Here is a 25,278-nt window from a genome sequence, read left to right on the forward strand (position 1 = left end):
CTTTTCACAGTATATGTTATGTACTGAAGTTCTCGCCCTGGGCCAGCAGGGGGATACTGTAGATAGTTATGCAAATGAAGGACCGAAAGGGACATTCATTGATTGGATAGTTTTAGAAAGTTGTTACAGTAACGTGGTACTGGAGCTCTATTTAAGCAGGCTGACTGAGCCCTTCAGTTCAGTTTGTCCTGGCCTGTGAATAAACAAGAGCTGTTTGAAGAATCGCTGTGTTGTCTGATATGTTCACGTCACCCACAACTTAACAGTATATATGTAGTCAGCGCTTTTTCCCCTAAAAAATATTTAGGGGTACTCTCATTTTCCTACTCATATTGAAATACTGCCCCTCAATGAGGCCAAACTTAGATTCACAAAATGTTTAGGGGTATGCGTACCCCTGCGTCCCCCCCAGAAAAAAGTACTGTATGTAGTTAATAGTAACTTGCTGACTAGGCCTACCCAATAGTTCTTAACAGAGCTTTAGCGATTCTTCATGTTCTCATAAGAGGTTTTTGCTTCTTTGCTTTTAAAATTGAAAGATGGTCGATACAAACTCCTGAGGATATATTGTAGTCGCTTCAGCAACAAGAACAAACCAACAGCTAATGTTTCCAATGACATATGTTTCAGCTGTTGGTGAGAGGTGACTCAGGAGCGAAAATTGAAAACTACTTGTGCTAGTGCAGTGATGGGGTAATGCTTTCTCCTAAAACATTACAAAAAAGGTGACCCTTCCTCTCTGTTACCTCAGTAAAATCTCTGGTTCATGCCCTGGTTGTCTCTCAGGTAGACAACAGCAATCTTCTCATTTCTGGTCTTCCATTGTCTCACTTTGGTTCCCTCATGTCTATCCAGCATTCATGTGCCAAACCCCATCCACCTTTTTCATCACTTCTGGCCATGGGACACTCTTCCTCACATTGGCTTTGCCCCTCTCCCTGCATCTCTCCACACTTATATCCCCAAACTTGTCTGCAGTCTTCACTCTTACAACTCCACCATCTCAAGGTCTCCAAGGTCTTCCTGAGCTAAATTCCTCAGCTCAGGAACCTACTCTCCTATACTCTGTAAAGCTTCATACACACTAATGATGCTATATAAATAAGCAAATAATTTTTGCCAGTCATGTGGGTATGCAGCCCATAGGTACAGAAGCTTCTATAGGCATGTATGTAGGTGGTTCGCACTGTGAGATGCACACTTTATAGCTACTAGGTACATCAAAGACCGGAAGCAATTGGGTTCTTTTCCCCCCAATCCAGAAGAATTACTTTGTCACTTGCTGTTTGTTCACAGTAAGCATGTTACAATAGCTAATGATCGCTAATGTTCACATAATCCAGGTACAACCGGGTTACAAAGATAAGTAAGGAATTATCTTCTTTCAAAGAGAAAGTTCATTGTTCTTTCTTGATGGGAGGCCTTAAGTCATATGGAGCCAGCCACTGGAACCCACACAAATAAGGCATTTGTCTCAAATTCAGCAAACTCTGTTCTATCAAACTGTACGAACACCATCTCTGAAAGGATGTAATACAAAAGCAATAAATAGCTGTGGTAATTGAGTCATTTTGGGTGTGGAGAACATTCCACTTAATTCATTCATTGGTTAATTTGATCTTCCACTTCATTTTATCAAAGCCCCTAATAGCAAGTAATTTCTGTTAAGAGAAATGCCAATTCCACAAGGTCCTTTTCCAGACAATTTGGTTTAATTTAGTGTAGCAAGTCCACAAGTTGACGAAGGCAGAGAGAAGGCCATACATAAATACACCATTCAAGTCAAAAGGTTCGTCATAGCCCTGGTAACGACCAGCGTAATGCAGCAGGCTAATTTGAATGTGCCTGTGAGTAACACAGGGGATTTAGCCGAAATAAATATAAAAGGGCCATGAGAGGAAAGAAGGCAAAAATAGAAAATCAAAGGGAAAAGAACCTTCTCTGTGCTTTGATCAGGTCTGATGTGTCCTAATTTTTTCTTCTAGCTACTGTCAGTTCAGGGAGATGGTAGGCACCTCAAATCTTAATGGCCAGCCCGGAAAGAAGCCTTCCCCCCCACACACACACCCCAGATTATGAGTGAAGGCTCCACTGTTACACTGAGGGGAAGAAATATAATGGCAAATTTTCACAAGTGGGTCAGAGTGATAACCCTGGTTGATATCCCCATTGCAAGGCCAACAAATGGGCTTTAAGAAACAGAATTGATTATTACTGTTGTTGCTTATTAAATTTACATACCACCCTTCATCCAAGGATCACAAAACACAAAATATGTACCATGATAACAAACAAAAACAGTACCTCCGCACACAGTTCAAATGGCCATAGATTAATTAATTAGCCAATTAACTGATGGAGTCACTGTGGTGTGAGGGGGGCATCCTGTGTGGTCCCGGTAAGGGGAGGGAAGTTACCTTACTTGGGAGCCGCCTTCCCCAACTTTGGGTTTTGCTAGTACACACTTTTATACCATGCATTTGATGTCACTATGACTATGATGTCACTTTGAAAAGTCTCCCCAATAATCCTGGGGGCTATAGTTTGTTAAAGGTGCTGAGCGTCCCCAGGATATGATATACGGTATCTTTATTGTCATTGTTCCATACAGAACAATGAAATTGAAAAATATACATAAGACATTCAAAACCCCCTAAAAACTCTGAAACCCCATTTTAAAATATAATATACTATAGAGACTCCTTATGCTGCGTTTAGAACCAGAATTGCATTTGCGTAGAAACTGTTTCTCAGGCGGCTAGTCCTGGCCTTTATAACCCTATACCTTCTTCCAGAAGGCAGAACCTGAAAGAAATCATTTCCGGGGTGCGTACTATCCTGCGCTATCTCTGCAGATTTCTTTTTTTTTTTTAATATTTATTAGAAGTTTAAAAATTACAGAAAAAAGAGAAAAGAAAACAACAAAAAATTCAACAAGACATACATTACAATACAAAAAAAATATAAAAAACATAAAAACCAATACAACAATACAACAATAAAAAACACACATCCAATATTCCATTTCTTTATCTTTCATTTGCTTGTTTCATCGACCTCCTCACACCTCCCTTTTTGTATTCTAGTTTAATTAATTGTTTCAGCAAATCCTTTCCATCTTTCTCAATTTTTGTTATCTTAACAATCTAACATATTAATTCACTCAACAATTCCTTGCTGTCTTTCACTATGTTCTGTCATTCAATTTACCTTAATTTATTTTAACCTTATCTTACTATAAAATACCTTAAAGCTTAAAACTTAATACTTATTTATACATAACTCCTTATATCATTTCTACTAAAGCCGAATAATTTCATTCTAACATTTTTCCTGATACTCATTAATTTTACACTAATTCTCAAAATATTTTTTTTAAAAAAAGCTTTCTTCCAATCTTCATCCAACGTCTCTTCTTCCTGGTCTTGGGTTATGTCAGTCCTTACTGTCCATTCCATCTAGTCCATCAACCTGGTGCTCTTGTGTCCGAGGCTTTTAAGTCTCTTCCATGTCCCTTCTGCAGATCTTCTTCTTGTTTATGCCTACACTTTACCTTGTCTTCTGTTGATCTATTCCTTAATTTCTTTCCTTTCTCATTGAGGAATAGGTCTCGGGGAGACTCCAACCCAAAAATATCTCCATCTCCCCTCAGCAGATCAGCCCATTCCCCACAGTCCCATTCCCCACAGTCCGCACTGTAATCCAAAAAGTATTTAAAAGCATGTTTCAAAGGCCCTTCAAAATTAAAAGCCCCCACAACTCCAGACCCCCCCGCCCCACTCCAGATTCAATCTTCAAGAACAGCGGCTTATGCTCCTGCAGGGCCTCAGGTCTCTCCATTTGTGTTACTTGAGGTTGAACAGCAACCTCCTCCATTATCTTCTGCACTTGCACTTGCCCTGTCAAAACAGGTTCCTGGGTTGGTTCCTGAATGGTTTCTATATGAGTATTCACCGTTTGTCCAAAGTTCTTGACTGCAACAGTCATCAAATCCATCTTCTCATGCATCTGCTCCAACAAAGCACTTGTCTTGCAAAAAGCAAGCACCAAAACTTCTTCTAAACACATTTTTATACAAGGTCAGAGTCTGGTCTCACGATCCTAATCTCGCAGCAGTGAGATCCCCAGTTCGACTCCAGCAACAATTTAACAAGCTCCCTCTAGAGGAGACAATTTCTATTTGTATCCATCTTTTGAAAACAGGTCCAACAAAAGAAAGTTACTTTCATTTTTCAAATATTTTGTATCTTTTGAGTGCAAAAGGCAGCATTGGAATCAATTTGTTTCTCTTTTTTTTAACTATCTGTCAAAAGACATTCCATTCACAGTCAATGAACTTTCCCAAAAATTTCTGTCTCTGACACCCCGTTCCCAGGTTTGAGACGGTGGAAATTTATCTTTCTTTACTCTCTCTCCTGCAGGCTTGAACAATCAAAATCCCCCCCCTTTTCTCCTGCTTCCAAGAGGGGTTTTGATGGTTATAACTGAAGGAAATTTAGTCCTTTATATACGACTTTCCAGACTTTAGCTTGCAAATTTTTGCTTCAGTCTATTTACAAAAGCGGAAGGCGGACTTCCTGTTTAGAACCTTCCCGCTTCAGTGCCAAATTAAAATATTTCTTAATCCAATTTTCCGTTTGTTTAGAGTCCAATTGTCCACAGGAAAAAGTCAGCGCTCTCCGGCAACGGCTGTGCGGCTTCACTCCGTAAAAGTAGCAGTCGATTCAAAACACCGCGCCGCTCACCCCACGTCGCTTCGGATCCCCGAAAAAGGGTTTCCCTGCGAGTAGGGGGGGGTGTTCCTGGTGTCAGCCGAATCCCACGTTCCCAGGCTTCATCCGCCTGGGATTTTTGAAGGGTCTCCGCCTTCGCCGCGGCGGCAAGACCCGATTTTTACGGAGCGGGTTCCTCCCGGTCAGAGGAACTCTGCCATTGCCGATGGCGCTAACCCGGAAGTCCCTATCTCTGCAGATTTCTTATGGCACCTGACAGCATAGATTTGATCTAAGGTGGGAAGAGTGCACCCAATTATTCTCTCTGCAGTCTTTACAACCCTGGACCCCTAGAGCTACAATTCTCAGTTACCTGTGAAGAGGGATTGGTTTTTAAATCACTCTGGTGACTGTAGTTCTGTGGGGAATGGGGCTCTCCCCCATCAGCAAACTTCCATTCCCAGAATTAATTGGGGGAAGCCATGACTGTTTTAAAAGTTGTATCATATGGCTTTAAGTGTGTCATGTGGATGTGGGCCAAAACGACCAGCAAGGCAGGAAGGATTGGTCCAGTTGTATGGGCAATGGAGATGTCCTGTTTGCAGGCATCTGATAGGTCACTGTGAAGACAGGATGTTGAACTTGATGGGCCTTTGGCCTGGATCAGGGGGGCTGTGACAGCTTAGTGTGCTCCCAGTGACATCACTGCATTGCCACAACTTTGTTGTTGTTGTTTAGTCGTTTAGTTGTGTCCGACTCTTCGTGACCCCATGCCAGGGAGAGCACGCCAGGCACTCCTGTCTTCCACTGCCTCCCGCAGTTTGGTCAAACTCATGCTGGTGGCTTCGAGAACACTTTCCAACCATCTTGTCCTCTGTCATCCCCTTCTCCTTGTGCCCTCCATCTTTCCCAACATCAGGGTCTTTCCCAGGGAGTCTTCTCTTCTCATGAGGTGGCCCAAGTATTGGAGCCTCAGCTTCACGATCTGTCCTTCCAGTGAGCACTCAGGGCTGATTTCCTTCAGAATGGATAGGTTCGATCTTCTTGCAGTCCATGGCCTACCGTCCATGCCTACCGTCAATTGCCTCACCCAAATTCTCAGCTGGATTTGAACTTTAGCTTTGTTCCTTATTGCTGAAAATTCTAAGAAAAACAACTCCCAACCAGTAGGAAACACGTCAGAAAAATAAATGCACCATAACAATGGGGATTCAGTATGTCTATGTGCATAAGCGCTTATTCTTAGTGACATTCTAAATGTCACCATATGCAGGGTGTGTGTGTGTGTGTGTGTGTGTGTGTGTGTGTGTGTGTGTCCCACAGGCACCAGAAGAACTGGCAGGCAGGCAGGCAGGCAGATCAAGGAGTGATTTTGTTTCAAAGACCACATATTGTATTCGTATTTCTTTTAGCAGTGATTTTTTTTTTAACTTACCTGCTTAATTTTTAGGTATAACCTTTCAAGTAGGTTACTGTCTGTGACAGACGCCATAGTTTGTATCGGGCCTAATGAAATTTAATATCTAGCAAAAGCAACCGCATCACATTTATGCTTGCTCTTCTTTTTGACATAGGTGGGACACGTCCCTTGCAGATCTGGTGTTTTCCCAGCAATACCTGCGCATTTCAACCAATGTCCCGTCCAGTTCTGTGTACGGCTTTGGTGAACACCAGCACCCATCTTTTAAGCACAATATGAACCATATAACCTACGGGATGTATTCTAGAGACCAGTCTCCCAAAGTAAGTAGTTCAATATTACATCTTGCACTCCTCTCCCAGAAAGAGCCTTGTGCCTTCTATACGTCTTCTGCCATTTATTAATAGTAGCTATTAGTTAGGCTTCCCCTCACACATTAATCCAAGTTATTAACAATCAAGCACCACATTCTGCTTCTCTGGGCAGTTTTGGCTCATTTCACATAACCCTTGGCCATCTCGGATGAATTGTAGGCAGATGTTGATGGTTGTTTTTTTAAACATGAATTATGTGCTTTTTAAATTAAGTCCATTCATATCCTCCAGTGGATCCTGATAGTTCTGGCTTAATTTGGACACTGTCCTGAGGAATTTAGGAAAACCTAAAATGGGGAAGAGAGAAGAGAGGTGGGCAGGCAGGAAGTTGCATAGGGTGATACTGACTTTTAAGGCAAATGGTTCCTATTTGGGAAAATCATCTAAGGAACTTAAAGGAAACCAAATATTTTATTTTATTTTTTTAAATAAGACTAGCAAAATTTTAACTGAAGACTGTAGAACTTCTTAGGAAGGCGCTATGCCTGTTCAGCAGCCTAGACACTGTTGCGATAACTACACCTGAGTAAAGCAATAAAACTAAAACTAGATGTAATCATTATTATTATTTATTTCAGATGAATGCAAATCTGTATGGAGTTCATCCTTTTTACATGTGCATAGAGAACGACACAAACACTCACGGTGTACTTTTCCTCAATGCCAACGCACAAGGTAATCAAAGGTTAACAATTAAACAGAACTGTTTAGACTGCAGTTCTTTTAATATATATATATATATATATATATATGGCAAATAATTTCCCTTATTGATGCAATTTAGGGATGAGGCATACCTGAAGTCCCATATCATATTACTACCTGGAACCAAATCCTATTGAACTTCATGTGATTGGATTTACTGGTGTGTATGTGTATGTGTATGTGTATGTGTGTGTGCCTAAGCTGCACACTTAAAGCCTCTTTGCACACTGGAGAAGTGTTGCACATGCATGCATGGATTCCTGGGTTTTCCCATTCACTTCACAGGAGGAGGGGAAACACATGACAACATTTTTGTATGTGAGGAGCTCCAGCCATTCAGGACTGCTCAAGACATTGCTGTCTGAGGAAAATGACAAATTGGAGCACACACCATTCTGAGCACAGGACAGGCAGCTGAATCTCATGTCAAAACAGACATGAGATTTTCTCAATGACACTGAAGCGCCGGAGACCCCCTAACTTTGGGGGTGTAGGGCATGTGACAACCCAACGCTTCCCTAATGCTTCTCACTACCCAGCCTCTACTGCTTGAGGTGGCCACGTCATTCTATCTAATAGACACGTGTGGCTCTGTGGTGTAAACCACTGAGCCTCTTGGGCTTGCCGATCAGAAGGTCGGCAGTTTGAATCCCCGCGATGGGGTGAGCTCCCGTTGCTCTGCCCCAGCTCCTGCCAACCCAGCAGTTCGAAAGCACGCCAGTGCAAGTAGATAAATAGGTACCGCTGTTGTGGGAAGGTAAACGGCGATTCCATGCGCTCTGGTTTCCGTCACGGTGTCCCATTGTTCCAGAAGCGACTTAGTCATGCTGGCCACATGACCCGGAAAGCTGTCTGTGGACAAACGCTGGCTCTCTTGGCCTGAAAGCGAGATGAGCGCCGCAACCCCATAGTCGCCTTTGGACTTAACTGTCCAGGGATCCTTCCTTTACCTTTACCTAATAGAAGGCCAGCTTTCACATGCACCGAAATGAAAAATGTATGGCCATAGATCACATACCAAAAAAAGCCACTACTTAGCACACATTTCTCATATAAAATGATCAAAGTATTATAATATATAGATGCTTCCAATACCTCAAAGAGCATTAAATTAATAGAAAGGTGTTCCTTTTCTTTTTTTCCTTTTTAATAATTTTATTGGGAATTTTATTTATAACATAACAAACCCCCACCCCCCCAATACAGAAATCCACCCTCAATAAACGTGAACATAACATACAGTGAGCATAATATACAACAATACAAACAACCAAATAAAAGACTTCCTTCCTGTGGATATTTAAGTTATAATTAGAAAAATCTTAATAATTATTCATAAACAGTTTATAAGAAGTAAATAAGTAGGCCAGATACAGTATACAGGAATAGAAAGGTGTTCCTAAACCTGCATCAGTGAATACTGGGAGAAAAGTACATTTCCCACCACAATTCAAAGTGCTGGTTTTTTACCTCTAAGGCTAATAATAATAATAATAATAATAATAATAATAATAATTTATTATTTATACCCCGCCCATCTGGCTGGGTTTCCCCAGCCACTCTGGGCAGCTTCCAACAAAACACTAAAATACAATAACCTATTAAACATTAAAAGCTTCCCTAAACAGGGCTGCCTTCTGATGTCTTCTAAAAGTTTGGTAGTTAGTTTTCTCTTTGACATCTGATGGGAGGGCGTTCCACAGGGCGGGTGCCACTACCGAGAAGGCCCTCTGCCTGGTTCCCTGTAACTTGGCTTCTCGCAGCGAGGGAACCGCCAGAAGGCCCTCGGCGCTGGAGGGCCTTAACATAGCTTTGGACCACAACACCTCCTGCAATGTCTCTCCCCATGTGAACCTACCTGGGTCCTTCATGTCACTGTAGTGGCTCTTCTCCAGGTGCCTCCTCCAGCAGATGTATGGAGGGTGACTGAAGGAGAGATGGCCATTTCAGTAGTAGCCCCCTGGCCTTTGGAATGCTTTCTCCAGGGTCTCCAGGTCTGGTCTTGACTTTGGTGACATCTTTTTGCCACCAAGCCAAGACTTTTCTTTACTCCCTAGGCATTCGATTGTTGAGGTTTCCATATCTGGTTTGTTTTTAGTCAGTGAGTACCTGGCGCTGTGGGTTAAACCACAGAGCCTAGGACTTGCCGATCAGAAGGTTGGCGGTTTGAATCCCCGCGAAGGGGTGAGCTCCCGTTGCTCAGTCCCAGCTCCTGCCGACCTAGCACTTCAAAAGCACGCCAGTGCAAGTAGATAAATAGGTACCGCTGTGGTGGGAAGGTAAACGGCGTTTCCATGCCCTCTGGTTTCCGTCACGGTGTCCCATTGTTCCAGAAGGGACTTAGTCATGCTGGCCACATGACCCGGAAAGCTGTCTGTGGACATACGCCGGCTCCCATTTGAATCCCCGTGATGGGGTGAGCTCCCGTTGCTCGGTCCCAGCTCCTGCCGACCTAGCAGTTCAAAAGCACCTCAAAGTGCAAGTAGATAAATAGCTACCGCTCCAGTGGGAAGATAAACGGCATTTCTGTGCGCTGCTCTGGTTCGCCAGAAGCAGCTTAGTCATGCTGGCCACATGACCCGGAAGCTCCCTCGGCCAATAAAGCGAGATGAGCGCCGCAACCCAGAGTCAGTCACAACTGGACCTAATGGTCAGGGGTCTCGTTACCCTTTACCTACCTTTTAGTTGGTCCGACTTTTTATAGTATTTATTTTTCTTGTATTTATGTTGCCTTGAGACCCTTGTGATATAAGGCAGCAAATAAAGGGACAATAATGGTCAAAAGTGCGACTTTAATTCTAGACTGACCGATCTAGAACTGAGGCTGAAATCCTATGCAAATGTTCTTGAGAGTAAGGTCCATTGACCTCAATGAATTTACTTCTGAGTAAGGAAGGAGAGGGATTATAGGAATATAATTCTGTTAACATCTTCTAGAACTCAGTGATGACGCTAGTTTGTGTCTACTAAATAAAGATAACATCTTCAGTGAAAAGCGTTTTAATTTTTCTAAAACGGTATCACGGGATTCCCAAAGTCTTGCTCTCATGTTCCCAGATCCAGTAATAAGCTATTGTTAAATGAAGCAAAATGGGTCTGTTCCACTAAAAATTATGATTAACTGTTAAAAATAGATGCATGTGCTAAAAAAACCACACAAAAAATGAAGTTGCTACAAATTTCCTCGGGGGTTCATACAATTGAAACAAACCAATTTAGATTTGTCCTGTATTCTGTTGACGGGGTATAGCTTTGCCTGTTGCTATGGTCACCTTACTGCATTAATCTCGCTCTGTAATTTTCAAAAAGGAGAATCTTCCCCAAAGCAATGAAATAAAAATTCTTAGCCAAGCAGAGACGACAAAAGAAGGATATTTTGCAGTCAGATCTATATTTAAGCATTGCTAGAATGTCTAGAGTTGCCGAGTTGTTATTTTCTAAATAAAAAAGAAACCCTGACTTATTATTATTATTTTGTTCCTGTGTTTCAGAATCGTACGTCAAATCCTACCACTGCATAATCACTTGCTTTTTTCTGTTTTCACACGCACTGGGCTATGTGCCTGACAAAGATGGGTTTGAAGGAGTGTCTGTTTCTGTTTAGTTAAATAATGCTAAATATTTTGAGCTTGCTTGGCGGGGAGTGTGGGTGGGGTTACATTAAGTCCCTGGATGACCTACATAGCAATAATAATAATGTACAGAAAAGGCAAGGTCATTGCATAGGGATCCTTAGCTCTGAGGTAATTTATACTGAATTCAACATATCTGTCAACTTCTTCTAGATGTCACGTTGCATCCAGAGCCATCTTTGACCTTCCGCACCATTGGAGGGGTTCTCGATTTCTTTGTCTTCCTTGGCCCAACTCCAGAAAATGTAATCCAGCAATACACAGAGGTTAGTTGAGAAATCTGTTCAGGCATGCGGTGCTAAGAAAAGCACTTACTTGTTGATTTGGTTGTGGGTTTGCATGAGGTATTGCATTACAATGATGACAGTGAAACTCGGTGCGTCACCCCTTTGCAAAACAACAACAAAAACACACCCTCTTGATTTAAAGATCAATTGTACTGATCTTTAAATCGACAACTATACTTTCTTATTTGCAACGGGGTGGTTTTATTAGCCTCCTTGACTCTTTGTTGCATTTGTTGAGTTGCACTGAAAAAAAATTGTATCTTCAGAAGCCAGTGGGGCAACTTTAATACTGGTCCTATCTATGAATTTTAATACAGAGGTAGAAGGATTGAAGTTGCTGTAAAACATTTTTAAAATGTTATCAATCTGCTAAAAGTTAATGTTTATCAGTCTAGTATCTGGATGGCTTTCAAGGAGTAAGAACTGAAATAAATAATAGGATATTGGAATGTTCACCAAGGGTTTGTAACCCATGTTCCATCTAGATTTGTTTATGTGGTTCCTCCTATTGCTCCCTCCCCTCCCTTCTCTTCATTGCATTTTTCTCGCACATAGCACCAATATTTTCTCAAAGCACAAAAGGCCTTCGCAATAACTTGGAGCTCTGATTACAGCCCCTTTAACGCCACCTGTGAATCCTTGTTTTCCCGAGAAGGTGCCTGAAATATACTCGGAGTCGAGTGTGGATTTCATGCTCTTTATTCAGCTCATAGTGGTGAGGAGGAATGGAAGTTCCCCCAAAATGTCTGCTTTATATACATTATTTACACAATGGGCCCCATGTGATTGGCTAATTCCGGGATTCTCCTGTAGGCCAATCAGGTTGCGGCTTCACTTCCACCTGGAGTTGGATTGGGTGGCTCCTGCAGACCAATCAGACTGCTGCATTCTGGATCCTATTGTTCTAGGACCAATCAGACTGCTGCATTCTGAATCCTATTGTTCTAGGACCAATCAGACTGCTGCAATTTGGATCCTATTCAACTCAGTACACAACAGTGCCAAATTCCACAAGAACACATTGCTGTGTTACTGTTATGTACACTGTATTTCCTTCCTTTGTTTCACTCAGTCTGACTTGAGAGGGCTCCTTCCTAAGAGAGGCGTTGCTTGCAAAATGATTGGCTGAAATGCCCATAATTCTTGGGTGAACATTTCAGAAACTTTACTATTGTGGCCTAGGCTTGTTTCTTAAGCAAGGTTCCTTTGGGCATTCCACACGGTTGCTGTTTTGGGGATAGATTCAATCACAACAAACCTGCTCACCCCAAATATCAGACTCCGCGATAAGGAAACAGATGAGGAAATGCCCCTGAAAGTGTAGGATAACACTTGCCCTGATGCCATAGTTGTCAACTTTTCCCTTTTCTTGCGAGGAATCCTATTCGGAATAAGGGAATTTCCCTTAAAAAAGAGAAATATTGACAGCTATGCCTGATGCAACACTCACTAACTACCCTGCAAGCAAGGCAGGATGAATCCTCAATAATTTGATTGGTAGATAGGTATCGTGGAATTAACAGAATCACAGAATTGTAGAGTTGGTAGATGGGAAGAACCATTAATCTTCCGTAGGATTTCTACTGCTTCTTAGCTAGAAATGTTCGCAACTAATAATCCTACTGCAAAAGAGCCCTGTGATACTTTCTAGATGAACTGCAATATGGCATAAACATTTCTTGGCCAGAGTCTGCTTTTGCTTGTGTTTCTTATCCTAAGTGGGCAGATAATATATATTGGGGTAATAGATGGAATAGTGGGGCAGGGGGAAGCGTTATTAGCTCAGAGAAGCAGCAATGCAAGAGAGGTATTTCTGCCATTGCAATGTTACCACCATAGGACGTGGGGCCCACAGCCAACCAGTAATGAGTTGGCAAAGCGTGTTCTCCCTAGCAGAGAGCACGTGTTGCAGTGGGGGATACAAGCCACCCATTGTTGCTGGGCGGATTTGTGGAGAGACCCAGGCAGTGAATTGGTTAATTGGGTTTCTGGGGAGAATTGCTTGTTGCCAATTTAGAAGGAGGGGTCAGAGGTTTTAAATGCTGGACGCCCAGCTTTGGGCGTCCTCTTGGCTGCTTGCACTGGATCACCTGCCCACCCTCCCTGTATTGCGGGGGGGGGGGGTTGTTCGCTTGACCTTGCTATGCCTGTCATGGGGTCATCTGCTTTGAGGCAGGGGCCTGGTAGGAATTTTGTCCATCTGGCTGATTGGCTGGTGCCATTTGGTTTTTGCCTACTGCGTAGCAAATCGTCACAACTTGTAAGGTTGGCGGTTAGGCATTGGTTAAAATTGGTTGGTGGAGGGGTAAGTGCCTACCCCTCCAATGGTGGTGCGGAAAGGGAAATCCGTTAAAGGAATCCAGGGGCTTGCCATTCTTTTCGTCCTTGTCCCTGGCATCGGACTTGGGCCGTGCAAGCCACCAGGAGCATGCGGGTGAGAAGTGAGGGACTGAGGCCCAGCTTCATTTTCTCCCCAAAATTGTTTCCCTCACTGGCTTCCGCTGGAATCCGGAAGTCAGTTCTGTCCCTGGGCAAGGACAGATAGTCGGAACCAATGCCTAAGCAACCACTCACATGTGTGTATTTAAATAAAGTTGTGGCCAAAATCATGCCAAAAACCTAAACAAAAATTGATGTGTGCATTATTGGGGGGGTGGCTTGGGGACCTCGACACGCAAAGCAAGACGCATCGTACACATAAACTCCGAGGGAAGGGCAATTGCTCTCTCCAGACGGACCATCCTCTCCCAATTTCTACTCAGCCCAAGTCCGATCTCATGAATTCTAACTCAGCAGTTTCATGCTAACATCTCCATTTGAAATTTCCTAGCTGAAATCTGTTGCTGAAGGCCTAACTGGACGTGTGTTTATTAAATGCACATCGTCCCATTCGACTGTATAAAGCAGGGACTTTTATATTAGAAAAAGGGCACAGGGGAAGGGAGTGAAACCCTCAACTGCTTTACCTCAGTGCACTCTTTGTTCTCTCTCAGCCTAGCTCTAATATTGGAAGTAAGCTAGCGGGGATTATATGGTTTAAGCAGGGGTGTGTAAACAGCGGTTGGAATCTTTTTTGATTCTCTCTCCCATTTAGTCCTTTTGGAATAAAGGATTGCCCCTCTCCATATACCTGCCTTGCAGCTGAATGAACAAGCATGTCCTGTGTCCATGCACTTCTGATTTCTCCCTGCTCAGAGATACTGGAATATTGTTCCTGGATGCTACCATTTTTCATTCCTAATTTGTGTCCGTCTATTATTCTCTTGTATAGAGACTTGTCTGATTTGGCCAGGCTAGGTAGCAAAAGGGGTTTGTTGGTGCATGGTGGCATATATCATATTAGAATGGGGGTCGCCAACCTTTTAGGGCCAGAGGGCACATTTGGAATTTTCAGAAAGCGCCACAGGTGCCAGTCACAAAATGGCTGCCCCGAGGTTGTGGCATAACACAAAATGGCTACCGTTAAGGCATGTCATGACAGAAAATGGCTGCCACATCCAAACAGACAAAGCAAAAAAGAGAAAGGATCAGCTGCTCCATCAGTTGGGGGGGGGGAGGCACCCACATTGGCTAATGCCACAGTTATAGAGAGCAACAATTTGCACCTCTCCTCTGTTCGAAACAGATGGGAAGATGGTTGTCCAATCCTGTCATCCATTGAAATGTGGGCATATTTAAAGGGATCAGTGTAGGAGAGGCTGAGGCAGTGCCGACAGGAGCCGAGCAGGAAAAGCAATCAGTGTCTCGTGCATTGTAGATTTTGAGGGGATCTTTTATTTATTTTCATTTAACAAAATTCAACAAACACAAAGCTTGATGGGGAAGGACTTTTCGTGGGGACCACGGGCTCCTGCAGGCGCCCCATTGCCAACTGCCACATTAGAAAATGTGCCAAGTATAAGCTCTTAGTGGCAGGACCCATGTTTAATCAGGGGATAGTGTTGTTTGAGTAGACATGGTGACAGAATTGGCATCAGGATTGTAGTGAATGACACGCTTTATGTCCTCCTTATGTGATGAGATCCTTGGAGCAATAGAGACGCTTGAAAGAGTCAAAATGACAGCGGGAAAAATCCCTTTATTTTGTCATGACAAAAATGGTACAGACACGCGTTTGCCCAATGTCTGCCCCCGAATTCTGAGCGAGCCAGCTTTTTATACATTTGCAGAATACAATACCACCTGATTTCTCGTAAGCCACCTGATTTCTTGTAAACCACCTGATTTCTGGGAAACTGAAAGTTATAGTAAGTTCCTATTACCATGTAAGGTCTTGGTTTCCCTCCTCCCTGCCATCTCCCACATCACCACGGCCATGTGCATTCCTAAGTTTGCTTATCTCTTTACAACCTTCAACAATAAACACCTGAGCCTGTTCCATCAATGCCAGCCTTGTTCTCCTGACGGACCTCTCCTTTCTAAGAAAGGCCTTTGGGGGGGTTTGCTATGGCCCTACAGTAGCATCGGCTGCTGTGCGTGCTAACTATTTGTTTTTAAGACTGGGAGCTGCCTGTGAAGATGGGCAGGCCTTTACTTCAGAGCGAAGGGTCATCTTCTATGAAAAGTCGAAGACCCTGGATGATGTGCTAAAGAGGCTTTAGCTGGGCACTGCCCTGATACTTTCGCCGCAGGATCTGTCCTGTAACAGGTACCTGTCTGGCATTCTTGGTAGGCATCTTCTCTTGCCCAGGAAGAGGAGACACTGCAGTTCTAAGTATGCAACTACAGTCATACCTCAGGTTGAAGTTGCTTCAGGTTGAGCGTTTTCAGGTTGTGCTCTGTGGCGACCGGGAAGTAACGAAATGCGTTACTTCTGGGTTTCGCTGCTCGTGCATGTGCAGACGCTCAAAATAACATCACGCGCATGCACAGATGCAGCGAATCGCGACCCGCGGATGTGCAGACGTGGGTTGCGTTCACTTCAGGATGCGAACGGGGCTCCAGACTGGATCCTGTTCACATCCAGAGGTACCACTGTACGGTGTATGTTTGCAAAGGAATGCCTTTAAAAGCTGACGGCAGAAATTAAGCAAACTGAACCGTTTCACGTTTTCACTCTGGGAGTAAGTGCATTTGTAAAAATTCTGTCTGTTGAGAAGAAGTAAAGGTGACAACCCCGTCCATTTGAAGTCAAAGAAAATAATTCATAACCCTCCATTATTTCATTAGCGGAAAAGCTCAATTTCCCTTTTTAACACCCTTTCAAACTTACATTAGCCTTTCCCAACTTTGCAGAATATGGCATTTATTAATTGTTTAGCTTATTGTGTTGTTGACAACACCAGATCTCGTCTCCTCATGCTGTCAGTCATACATTCTTCTCAGAGTAAATGCAGGAATTCTCTTCTAAAGACACAAAAGTAAAGAAGGTTATAGCATAGGGCTTGGCTATAGATAACCGGTTGCTATAACAGAGATAGGTAGCGTTGAATGAATGATATAAGATCAGTAAGGCCAAATAAACTTATTTTCGTTAAAATTAGGTATTTCAAAGATCGGCAGGTAAATTTCACACGCATTCCCAAATGTACATAGTGTACATTTGTGGCATGACAAAACGGATGCTTTGATGGGTGTTGTTGATGCCTTATATCATTAGTATCATTATTAATCATTGAACTAATTATAGCCACCTGTCAGTAAATATGCCCTGGGCAGCTTATGAAAAAGCACAAAAATAAAAATAGGACATTGAGGCTGTAATCCTATTCACACTTACCTGGGAGTAAGTCCAACTGAACATGGTGATGATTACTTCCAAGTTAGAGTTGTTTTATGAGATGCTAATTAATATATTTTATTCAATTACTTTCACTGTCAGTGCCATTGATGGTAACTTTATTTTCGGTTCGTGTTGTACCAGCTATATTGTAATAATAGGAAAACTCCTTGGGAAATTGCCTGTATAAATATAGCCGTCATTCAGAATTTCTCAGGTGAAATCCTAAGCAATTAGCAAACCTCTGGGAAACCTGCCCCTGCTCCCTGATGTCTGAAATTAAAATTTCCCCAACTCAGCAAAGTGGGAGCAACTGAAAATATAAAGCTCAGTCTTGATCTCTGGCAGCTAGGGTGGGGCTGTAAAAAAATAACCTAAGCACCACCTCATATTTCCAAAATAAACAAGTGACAGGCCAGCAGTAATGGATATTGCCCCAAGTTCTTTGCTACAGTGGAAATCACGATGGGAAGTCTGAGGAAGTGCTCTGAGGTAATTTCACTGTGAAATTATTTCTGAAGCCAGCTTCCTGGAAATCTTTAAACGCCAGGTGCTATTCTTAGAACATTACTCAATTGGTGAATATGTTGACTGCAAATTTCAAAAGCAAGGGATGTGTCGAGGGAGACAATTTAGTTTGTTCAGACCTGGTGTGACCTTTCACCTGCCAAATTGGTAGCATTCAATCCCTTCTTCTTCTTATCCTGCTTCTCTCACAGCTTCTAATTGGAGAGCTTGAGGAAAGATGATAATAATTCTTGTATAGGAGAAAAATAAATGCCATTCTGACAGGAATAAGTCTTCACAAACCAAAGTTGTTGTTGTTGTTGTTGTTTAAAGATTAGCTTCTAGAGTCCCGGGAATGGTAGTTTGTTATGGGTGCTGGGAATTATAGCTCTGTGAGAGAATTTTTTTGGGGGGAGCCATGTGCTTTAAATGGATGGTGTGCATGTAGTTAATGTGCATAGTACCCAAGGCCAGCCAAGCTGCTTTGGCACATAAAGCCAAAATCCCACAAGTTCTACTCCTTCTCCCTAGCAGTAAAATTACAATAACTTAAGTGACTAATCATTTTTTGCCCTTTCAAGACTCTTTCAATCAGCTACCTGAGGCAGTCACCTCACTATGCACTATGGTGGGGCCGGCCCTACCACTTTTCACCATACATAGCTTTTTTGCAAAGCAGCTCCACAAAATAAACCTTCCAGCAGATAGAAAGCGATCCTACCCAGCCTTCAGACTTCCTCCCTGATTTGTCAACTTTATTTGGGTGCACTTTTAGATTTACATAACCTTCACATGAAAAAACATATCTTAGTGGCAAACAATAGAAAAGATCACAATGCCCTTAGAGTTCAGATAAATCGAGAGGCAACATGTTCCCGGGTTTATTTATTAGAAATAATATTTCAAAACTAAAGGTAATGTATTGTATTGTCGTGCTCTTTTAGATAACATTTTAAAGCCAACATATCCTCTGAATTACACCAGTTATTTCCAAACAGATACATTACATTCCCATAAGAATTCAGCTGTGAAGCTTTTTCAGAGTTATCCCTTTATGAATGGTCAAATGCAGGAGACACTGTTTGCAGGAAGAATTCACCAAAAAAAATTCCTCTTTGACATTCCCTCATCTCTTTGTTTCTTGCTAGTAGCCTATAGATTTAGTCCTTCTACGGTTTCAGTTATTTTTCTTCACCCTCTACAGTGGTACCTCGGGTTACACACGCTTCAGGTTACAGACGCTTCAGGTTACAGACTCCGCTAACCCAGAAATAGTGCTTCAGGTTAAGAACTTTGCTTCAGGATGAGAACAGAAATTGTGCTCCGGCGGCGCGGCGGCAGCAGGAGGCCCCATTAGCTAAAGTGTTGCTTCAGGTTAAGAACAGTTTCAGGTTAAGAACGGACCTCCGGAACGAATTAAGTACTTAACCTGAGGTACCACTGTATTGTACTTTTGCAAATTATTCTATAGCCTTTGTTCTGCCCAGTTTTGCAAAGCGTACCGAAAGCTCTACACTGAGGCTACATTTCAAGGAAAGAAAGCTCTATTCTGGCAACATCAGACGTAAATTCCAGGTCTACTAAATTCTGCTCTGCTTTAGCGGAACCATCTGGAATATGTGCCAGATGTTGGTTACTTTATTGGGAAGCTTCAGGGGGATCCATCTGAGAGACCATCTAAGGCGTAATTAGACTAAGGAACATTTGTTTCCCCAGCTGTCCTACTTTTAAAGTCTTCTCTTGGACTATTCTGTTAATTCAAAATCACGTTCACCTTAGATGCTCCAGCCTAATGAACTTGGGAAAGGAACTGTTTTAAAAGTTAAGACCACCTTGCAAGCAGTTTTCTTGTAATTGTTCAACCCTACATGCTGTTTCCTCAGGGGGGTTCTGGCAGAATTTAGCCTTGCCTTAGGTTACACCCGATGTTTACAAGCTCAAGGATGCAGTTATGTAACTGAATCTATAACAGGATTATGTATGGGTCACACTGCCTAAAGAAGGACTCCTATAGCCCAAACCAGGATGCTCCTAAAGGCATGCTAATGCAGATAGTCTAGGTTACTGAAGGACGCACCCTTGAGCTCTAACATCAATATCAACTCAGTACCTAGTTGGTGAAAAGGTGCTGCAGAGGTCTGTCTTGTAGAAAAAAGAAACTGTATCATGTAGAATGGCAGACCTTCCAAGTGTACCTATTTTCCAGAGACAGCCCCAGATTTACAGAAGCCATCCCAGTTTCTGATTTGAACCCAGAATGTCCCGGTTTTCTTTAGGATGTCCCTACAGTATTTGCGTCAGAGAAATGGAGGGTATGGAGTTATGTGACCCCCAAGCCAAAGAGATAAGTAACTATGCACCCTTTAGAAGACATCTGAAGGCAGCCCTGTATAAGGAATTTTTTAAAAGTTTAATGTTTCATTGAGCTTTTTCATATGTTGGAAGCTGCCCAGAGTGACTGGGGCAATCCAGTCAGATGGGTGGGGTATAAATATCATCATCATCATGGAATAGGATCAGGGCTGTCTTAAGCGTATGTGGCGCCGGGGTGCAAAGATCCGACCGGTGCCCCCCCCAGTTGCCCAGTCCCAGGTGTGAAGGAGGGCAGAGCCGGCCAGCCAGCTGCCTCAGCATCTCACTGGCTCGGTTGCCCCTGAACTTGCTGCGCTGAGAGCCCGCCACAGCAGAAGAAGCTCTGACGAACGGGTGGGCTCTTCTCCGGATTCAACTCTCGGGCCCTGGGCTCTTGGCCTGGCGCCTCCGAGAGCCCAGCACCTGGATGCCCCACACCCCTAGTACTTATGGGTAAGATGGCCCTGAATAGGACATTCCTATTTTCATTGGAGAAATGTTGGAGAGTATGGAATTGTGGCTGTAAATCCTGTCCTTCCCTGATACCTATTTTAAAGATGCCATTCAGAATCCATAAAGTTCCGTGATAGATTTGTTAGTAGTCCCTCTACCATGCAATGTGGCAAAACTGCTTTTAAAATGGAGGAGAGTTGTTTTTTATTATAAAAAAAGCCAACCACCCAATTTGTGGTATGACATGGAGATCACATGTTCAAAGAAAAATGATTCTACTGGGTCAGATAAGTGTGTGTGTGTTTAAGCAGCTTTTTAGACCCCAGCTCTCATATGGAGCCAGTTTGTGTACCTCATCTACTTTGTGTGCTTCATCGTCTTGGTTCCTTTCCATTTAATTTAATTTACTTTAATTTAATTAAGCCTGATATATAGCTGACCATTTCCTGATAGAATTATAGGAAGCTGTCCCACATGTCCCACATGCTGTATCTAGCATCGAGCTCAATCTTTCAAAGCTTTGAACCTAATATATAGCTTAAGGTAGAGAACCTACCCAGGGACGTGGGTGGTGCTGTGGTCTAAACCACTGAGCCTAGGTCTTGCCGATCAGAAGATCGGCAGTTCGAATCCCCGTGATGGGGTGAGCTCCTGTTGCTCGGTCCCAGTTCCTGCCAACCTAGCAGTTCAAAAGCACATCAAAGTGCAAGTAGATAAATAGGCACCGCTCCGGCGGGAAGGTAAATGATGTTTCCATGCGCTGCTCTGGTTTCGCCAGAAGCAGCTTAGTCATGCTGGCCACATGACCCAGAAAAACTGTCTGCGGACAAACGTCGGCTCCCTTGGCCAATAAAGCAAGATGAGCGCCGCAACCCCATAGTCGCCTTTGACTGGACTTAACTGTCAGGGGTCCTTTACCTTTAGACAACCTACCCACCCAACAGGCGAATAATGTTTCTTCCACACTGGAAATTTCCAGTCTTATTATGCAGGGTTGGCAAGTACCTTTGTGGGCTCTGTGGAACATATAGTTGCCCTGTGGTGGCATCAGCAGGAGAATCGTGTTGTCCATGGTTTCCAAACCAACCTGATGCTCTGAATTTAGGTCACGTTTGCACGCACTTAAAGCGTGTGGCTTCCCCCAGAAAATCCTAGGAATTGTAGTGAGTTAAGGGTGCTGGGAATTGCAACTCTGAAACGTAAGCTACAGTTTTTTAGGACTCTTTGGCGGAAGCTAAAGAGGACTCTTTGGCGGAAGCTATGTGCTTTAAATGTACGATGTTGATGTGACCTAAGATAATGCCATGCAAGGGCATGTTTGGGAACACATACCCTCAAATATTTAGCAGCAGGGTACCGGTACGTTGAGGCCCTTCAGTTATTGAGAGGAAGCATTAATGCTGTGAGAAAGACTTTCAGTGCTGGAGTCTTGCTCTGAACTCCTGCTGAACTCTTTCTCCTGCAGAAGTATTACTGAGAAGCTTAGTTTGATCATGCCCTGAGACGATGCATGCATTTTGCCATTGCTCTTGCCAGGAACCTGAAAAAGCCAGGGAAACTCCGGGGTTCCTGCCAAATATCTTCCCAATACCAACTGCTGCAACGGGGCGGGTAGGGGGTGGCGTCTCAGCTCTGACATATATATTTAACAAATTGCATAGGTGCAAGCCTAATTAGTCCCTGTAACTTCTCCCAAATCTAAAGCAAACAGACACATCCTTTGCATTACCCATATTTTTTGCTCTATAAGACGCACCAGACCACAAGACGCACCTAGTTTTTGGAGGAGGAAAACAAGAAAAAAAATATTCTGAACCTCAGAAGCCAGAACAGCAAGAGGGATCGCTGAGCAGTGAAAGCAGCAATCCCTCTTGCTGTTCTGGCTTCTGGGATAGCCGCGCAGCCTGCTTTCGCTCCATAAGATGCACACACATTTCCCCTTACTTTTTAGGAGGGGAAAAGTGAGTCTTATAGAGCAAAAAATACGGTACTTCATTCTGGAGTCTGGATGGTAATGAAAGTGGCTTCTAGCAAGCCTCTTCTCCTGGGAATTCCAGCAAGCCTCTTCTCCACCTTTCCCCTTGAAGAATGTCTCAGTCACCTGGCTGTGAGTTCTGCCACTATGCGGTGGGAATCTTGTACTGACAGGTCTGTAACAACCCAGTACTTGATTATTATTTTAACGTTAAAAGGGTTCACCAAGGGCCAAGTAGCACACCATGGTAGAAGCATAAGATGCAGCTATACCGTTGTTTTTCCTTTAATGAATTATAGGTGAAGGGTGTCTTTATTGGTACCGCAGCATACACAAAGGAGGTTGATACCTTCCTTCTCCAAACATGATTGGGATCAAAGACACACCCTCTTCTTGTACGCCTGTGATGCTTAGAAAATAAGTTCCCATTAGTGCCAAGAAGTAAACCTATTTCTGTCTTCCAGCTTACCAGCCAATGAGTGCAAAAGCACTGAACTAATTAAAAAGCACTAGGCAGATTTTAAATGACATAATTTCATTTTTTGTTCATATTCCCTACAATAAACTCACAACATTTTTGGCTAAGGGACAGTGCTGGATTTACGTATAGGCAAAACAAGCTATAGCTTAGGGCCCTACTCTCTTCGGGGCCCCCAGAAAATTCAAAGAAAAAACACACCTGGATGTACATTTCCAAAATATAAGATAAAAAACAAATAAAATAAAACCTACATACAGCAACAGCGTTTTGTGCTGTGTAGGCTCCTATGATGTAAGTAATGGGCCCCTCCTGCTAGCCTGCTCCCTAAAATATCACTGGTTTGCTCATTTCTATATACAGGGGTACCTTAGTTCTCAAACTTAATCCGTTTCGGAAGTCTGTTTGTTGTTGACAGAGGACAGCTGGACATATAATGGGCCCCATTACCTTCAGTAGCTTAGGGCCTCATCAAACCTAAATCCTGTCCTGCTAAGGGACAGTAGACCTTTGAGTCATAACTTACTGTGTACATAGATGGGAGGTTACTTGTTAGCTTTCAGTATCTGCAGCCAGGTGAAAAGTGCATTCAATGCTGAAAACCTCTATAACTGGTTCCTCCCCGCTCCTCCCAAAAAACCACATAGCTTTCAAAACTCTTCTTACTAATTTTTTCCATGACAAGCCAACTCCTCATTTCTTATCTTGAGTTTTTCTGATTAGTAGCTGAACACCTGTACAATGCTAGGGTTTTGATAAAGCTGCAAGAGCTCAGTTTTATAGTATCCAGTTGCACTTGCAATGTAAGATTATAAGATTATATACTATATATAATAAGGTTACCAGATGTCCCCATTTCCCGGGGACAGTCCTCAGATTTCCAAATCAGTCCCCTGACAAAATCCTGTCATTTCCTACTGAAGTTGAAAAGTGTCCCTGGATTCACTGAAAAACATCTGGTAACCTTAATATATAAGACAGCAATCTTAAAAGTGCTTTGACATTTGGAGAAACTTGCGGTTGTCTGTAGCTCATCCCTGTGGGTGGCAAAGCCATCTTGTGTGATGGTTTCAAGGAGTGCACAATTGTTATTTTGCCATTCAACAATTTGCAAATGCTTAGCTATACCAAATCAAGTGCCTGAACTATGAGTAGTCGATTGCAATTAGCTGAGCTTGGGGTGTGTGTGTGTGTGTGTGTGTGTGTGTGTGTGATTGACCTGAGGAGGTGAATGCAAATAATTAAAACTCAGAGAGCTCAGAATAAACACCAACCTTTTGATCAGGTAGCTTAGCAGACTGTGGCATTAAAAATAGTATCATTCTGGGCTGGAAAGTTCAAAATGTTGTATTGATTTAATTAAAGGCTTGCTAATTGGCAATGGCTATGAAGAAACTGGGGATTGGACGGAGCCAGTATGTGGAAGAAAACTCAGGGTATTTTTTCCAACATTTAATTAGCGGAACAGTATTGCTATACAAATGCATGGAACAGCCACCTGTCAATGGGAACAGCTAAATATGGTCTCTTCAATGTGCCATTTAGACTTGAACTCTAGATGGGGGTAAATTGAAACAACTAGGGTACGGACTATAGCAGGAGCAAGAAGGTAGTTTTAGGAAATTCCAGGCACAGCTGAGGCGTGTATTGGAAAGAAAGAGGCAGACACCAGTCACTGGGTGAAATTAGGACACAATTTTGTTTCTTTGTGGGCCTGAAAAGGGGTCTGCAGCATCTGTCTTCCCCACCGCAAAACACCCACTGCTGAAGTGATCTGTGATGTTTATACCCCAAGATGAAAATCCATGTGTTTCCCACCATCTGACAAAAGGCTGAACAAATATGCATTGGGTGAAGAAAATAAGAAGGGAATGCTTTCTCTCCCCGTTTGTCCTATTTATCACAGATCTCCTCAACAGCCTCTCATTCAAGGCTACGAAAGTAGCAAGGACTGCAAAATCAGGATATTATAAGGCTGTTTTATATTTGAGGTGGAAAATCCATCAGAAGGTGACCTTAACTCCTGTATGCAGTTCTATAACAATATTCTCATCTGGTGAAATTACAAATTACTAGGATGGCAAAATGTTGAGAGGCAAAATCAGCTCATGGTGGCTGTTCCACAATGCTGGCTTTGAGACATTTTGGCACCTCTGTTGAAAACGATACTTGATCTGATCTCCACCCACCCTACTCGGTAATGATAGATTAAGAGGAAGGAAAGTGCTCTCCTTCGGGGTGGAATCTTCTGCTCGACAAAACTGCTTCTTGATAATGCTGGTTGTGTTCCTGCTCTTCAAAAGAGCTATTGTGTGAATATTCCTTGTGGTACTTTAACTACAAAAGTTTGCCTGCATCTTCGTGACATCTTACTTGTTTAAAAGGCCTCTAATCAGCTTCCCTAGCTATCTTGCCTGCTCAAAGTGCAGAGAAAAACTAACACACAACTAAAATAGATTTGAAAAGTATTTCCTCCCCAACAGAAACAGAAAGGACTCCTGCTTTGTTGCCTGATAAAGTGATAATTTTCCCACAGTTCCAAGGTCTACACTACAAAGAATAGAATTACAGTGGAACCTCAGTTTTTGAGCATCTCGGAAGCTGAACGTTTCAGAAGTCGAACTCTTCCGTTTTCGAACGCTTCCATTTTCGAACGCGCCTCGG

General features: G+C 42.9%; 1 protein-coding gene across 1 annotated transcript in view; it reads left to right on the forward strand.

The window, feature by feature from the left end:
- The window catches only part of LOC128422290 (sucrase-isomaltase, intestinal-like), a 96,792-nt gene that overhangs the window by 25,655 nt on the left and 45,859 nt on the right, over positions 1 to 25,278 (forward strand). The window contains exons 5-7 of the mRNA XM_053406131.1: positions 6,287 to 6,455; positions 7,085 to 7,181; positions 10,997 to 11,109. Of these exons, the coding sequence (XP_053262106.1) occupies positions 6,287 to 6,455; positions 7,085 to 7,181; positions 10,997 to 11,109 (379 nt within the window). The remainder of the gene's footprint in view (positions 1 to 6,286; positions 6,456 to 7,084; positions 7,182 to 10,996; positions 11,110 to 25,278) is intronic.

Source organism: Podarcis raffonei, chromosome 10 (genome assembly GCF_027172205.1).
Source record: "Podarcis raffonei isolate rPodRaf1 chromosome 10, rPodRaf1.pri, whole genome shotgun sequence".
In the NCBI taxonomy this organism is placed as follows: Eukaryota; Metazoa; Chordata; class Lepidosauria; order Squamata; family Lacertidae; genus Podarcis; species Podarcis raffonei.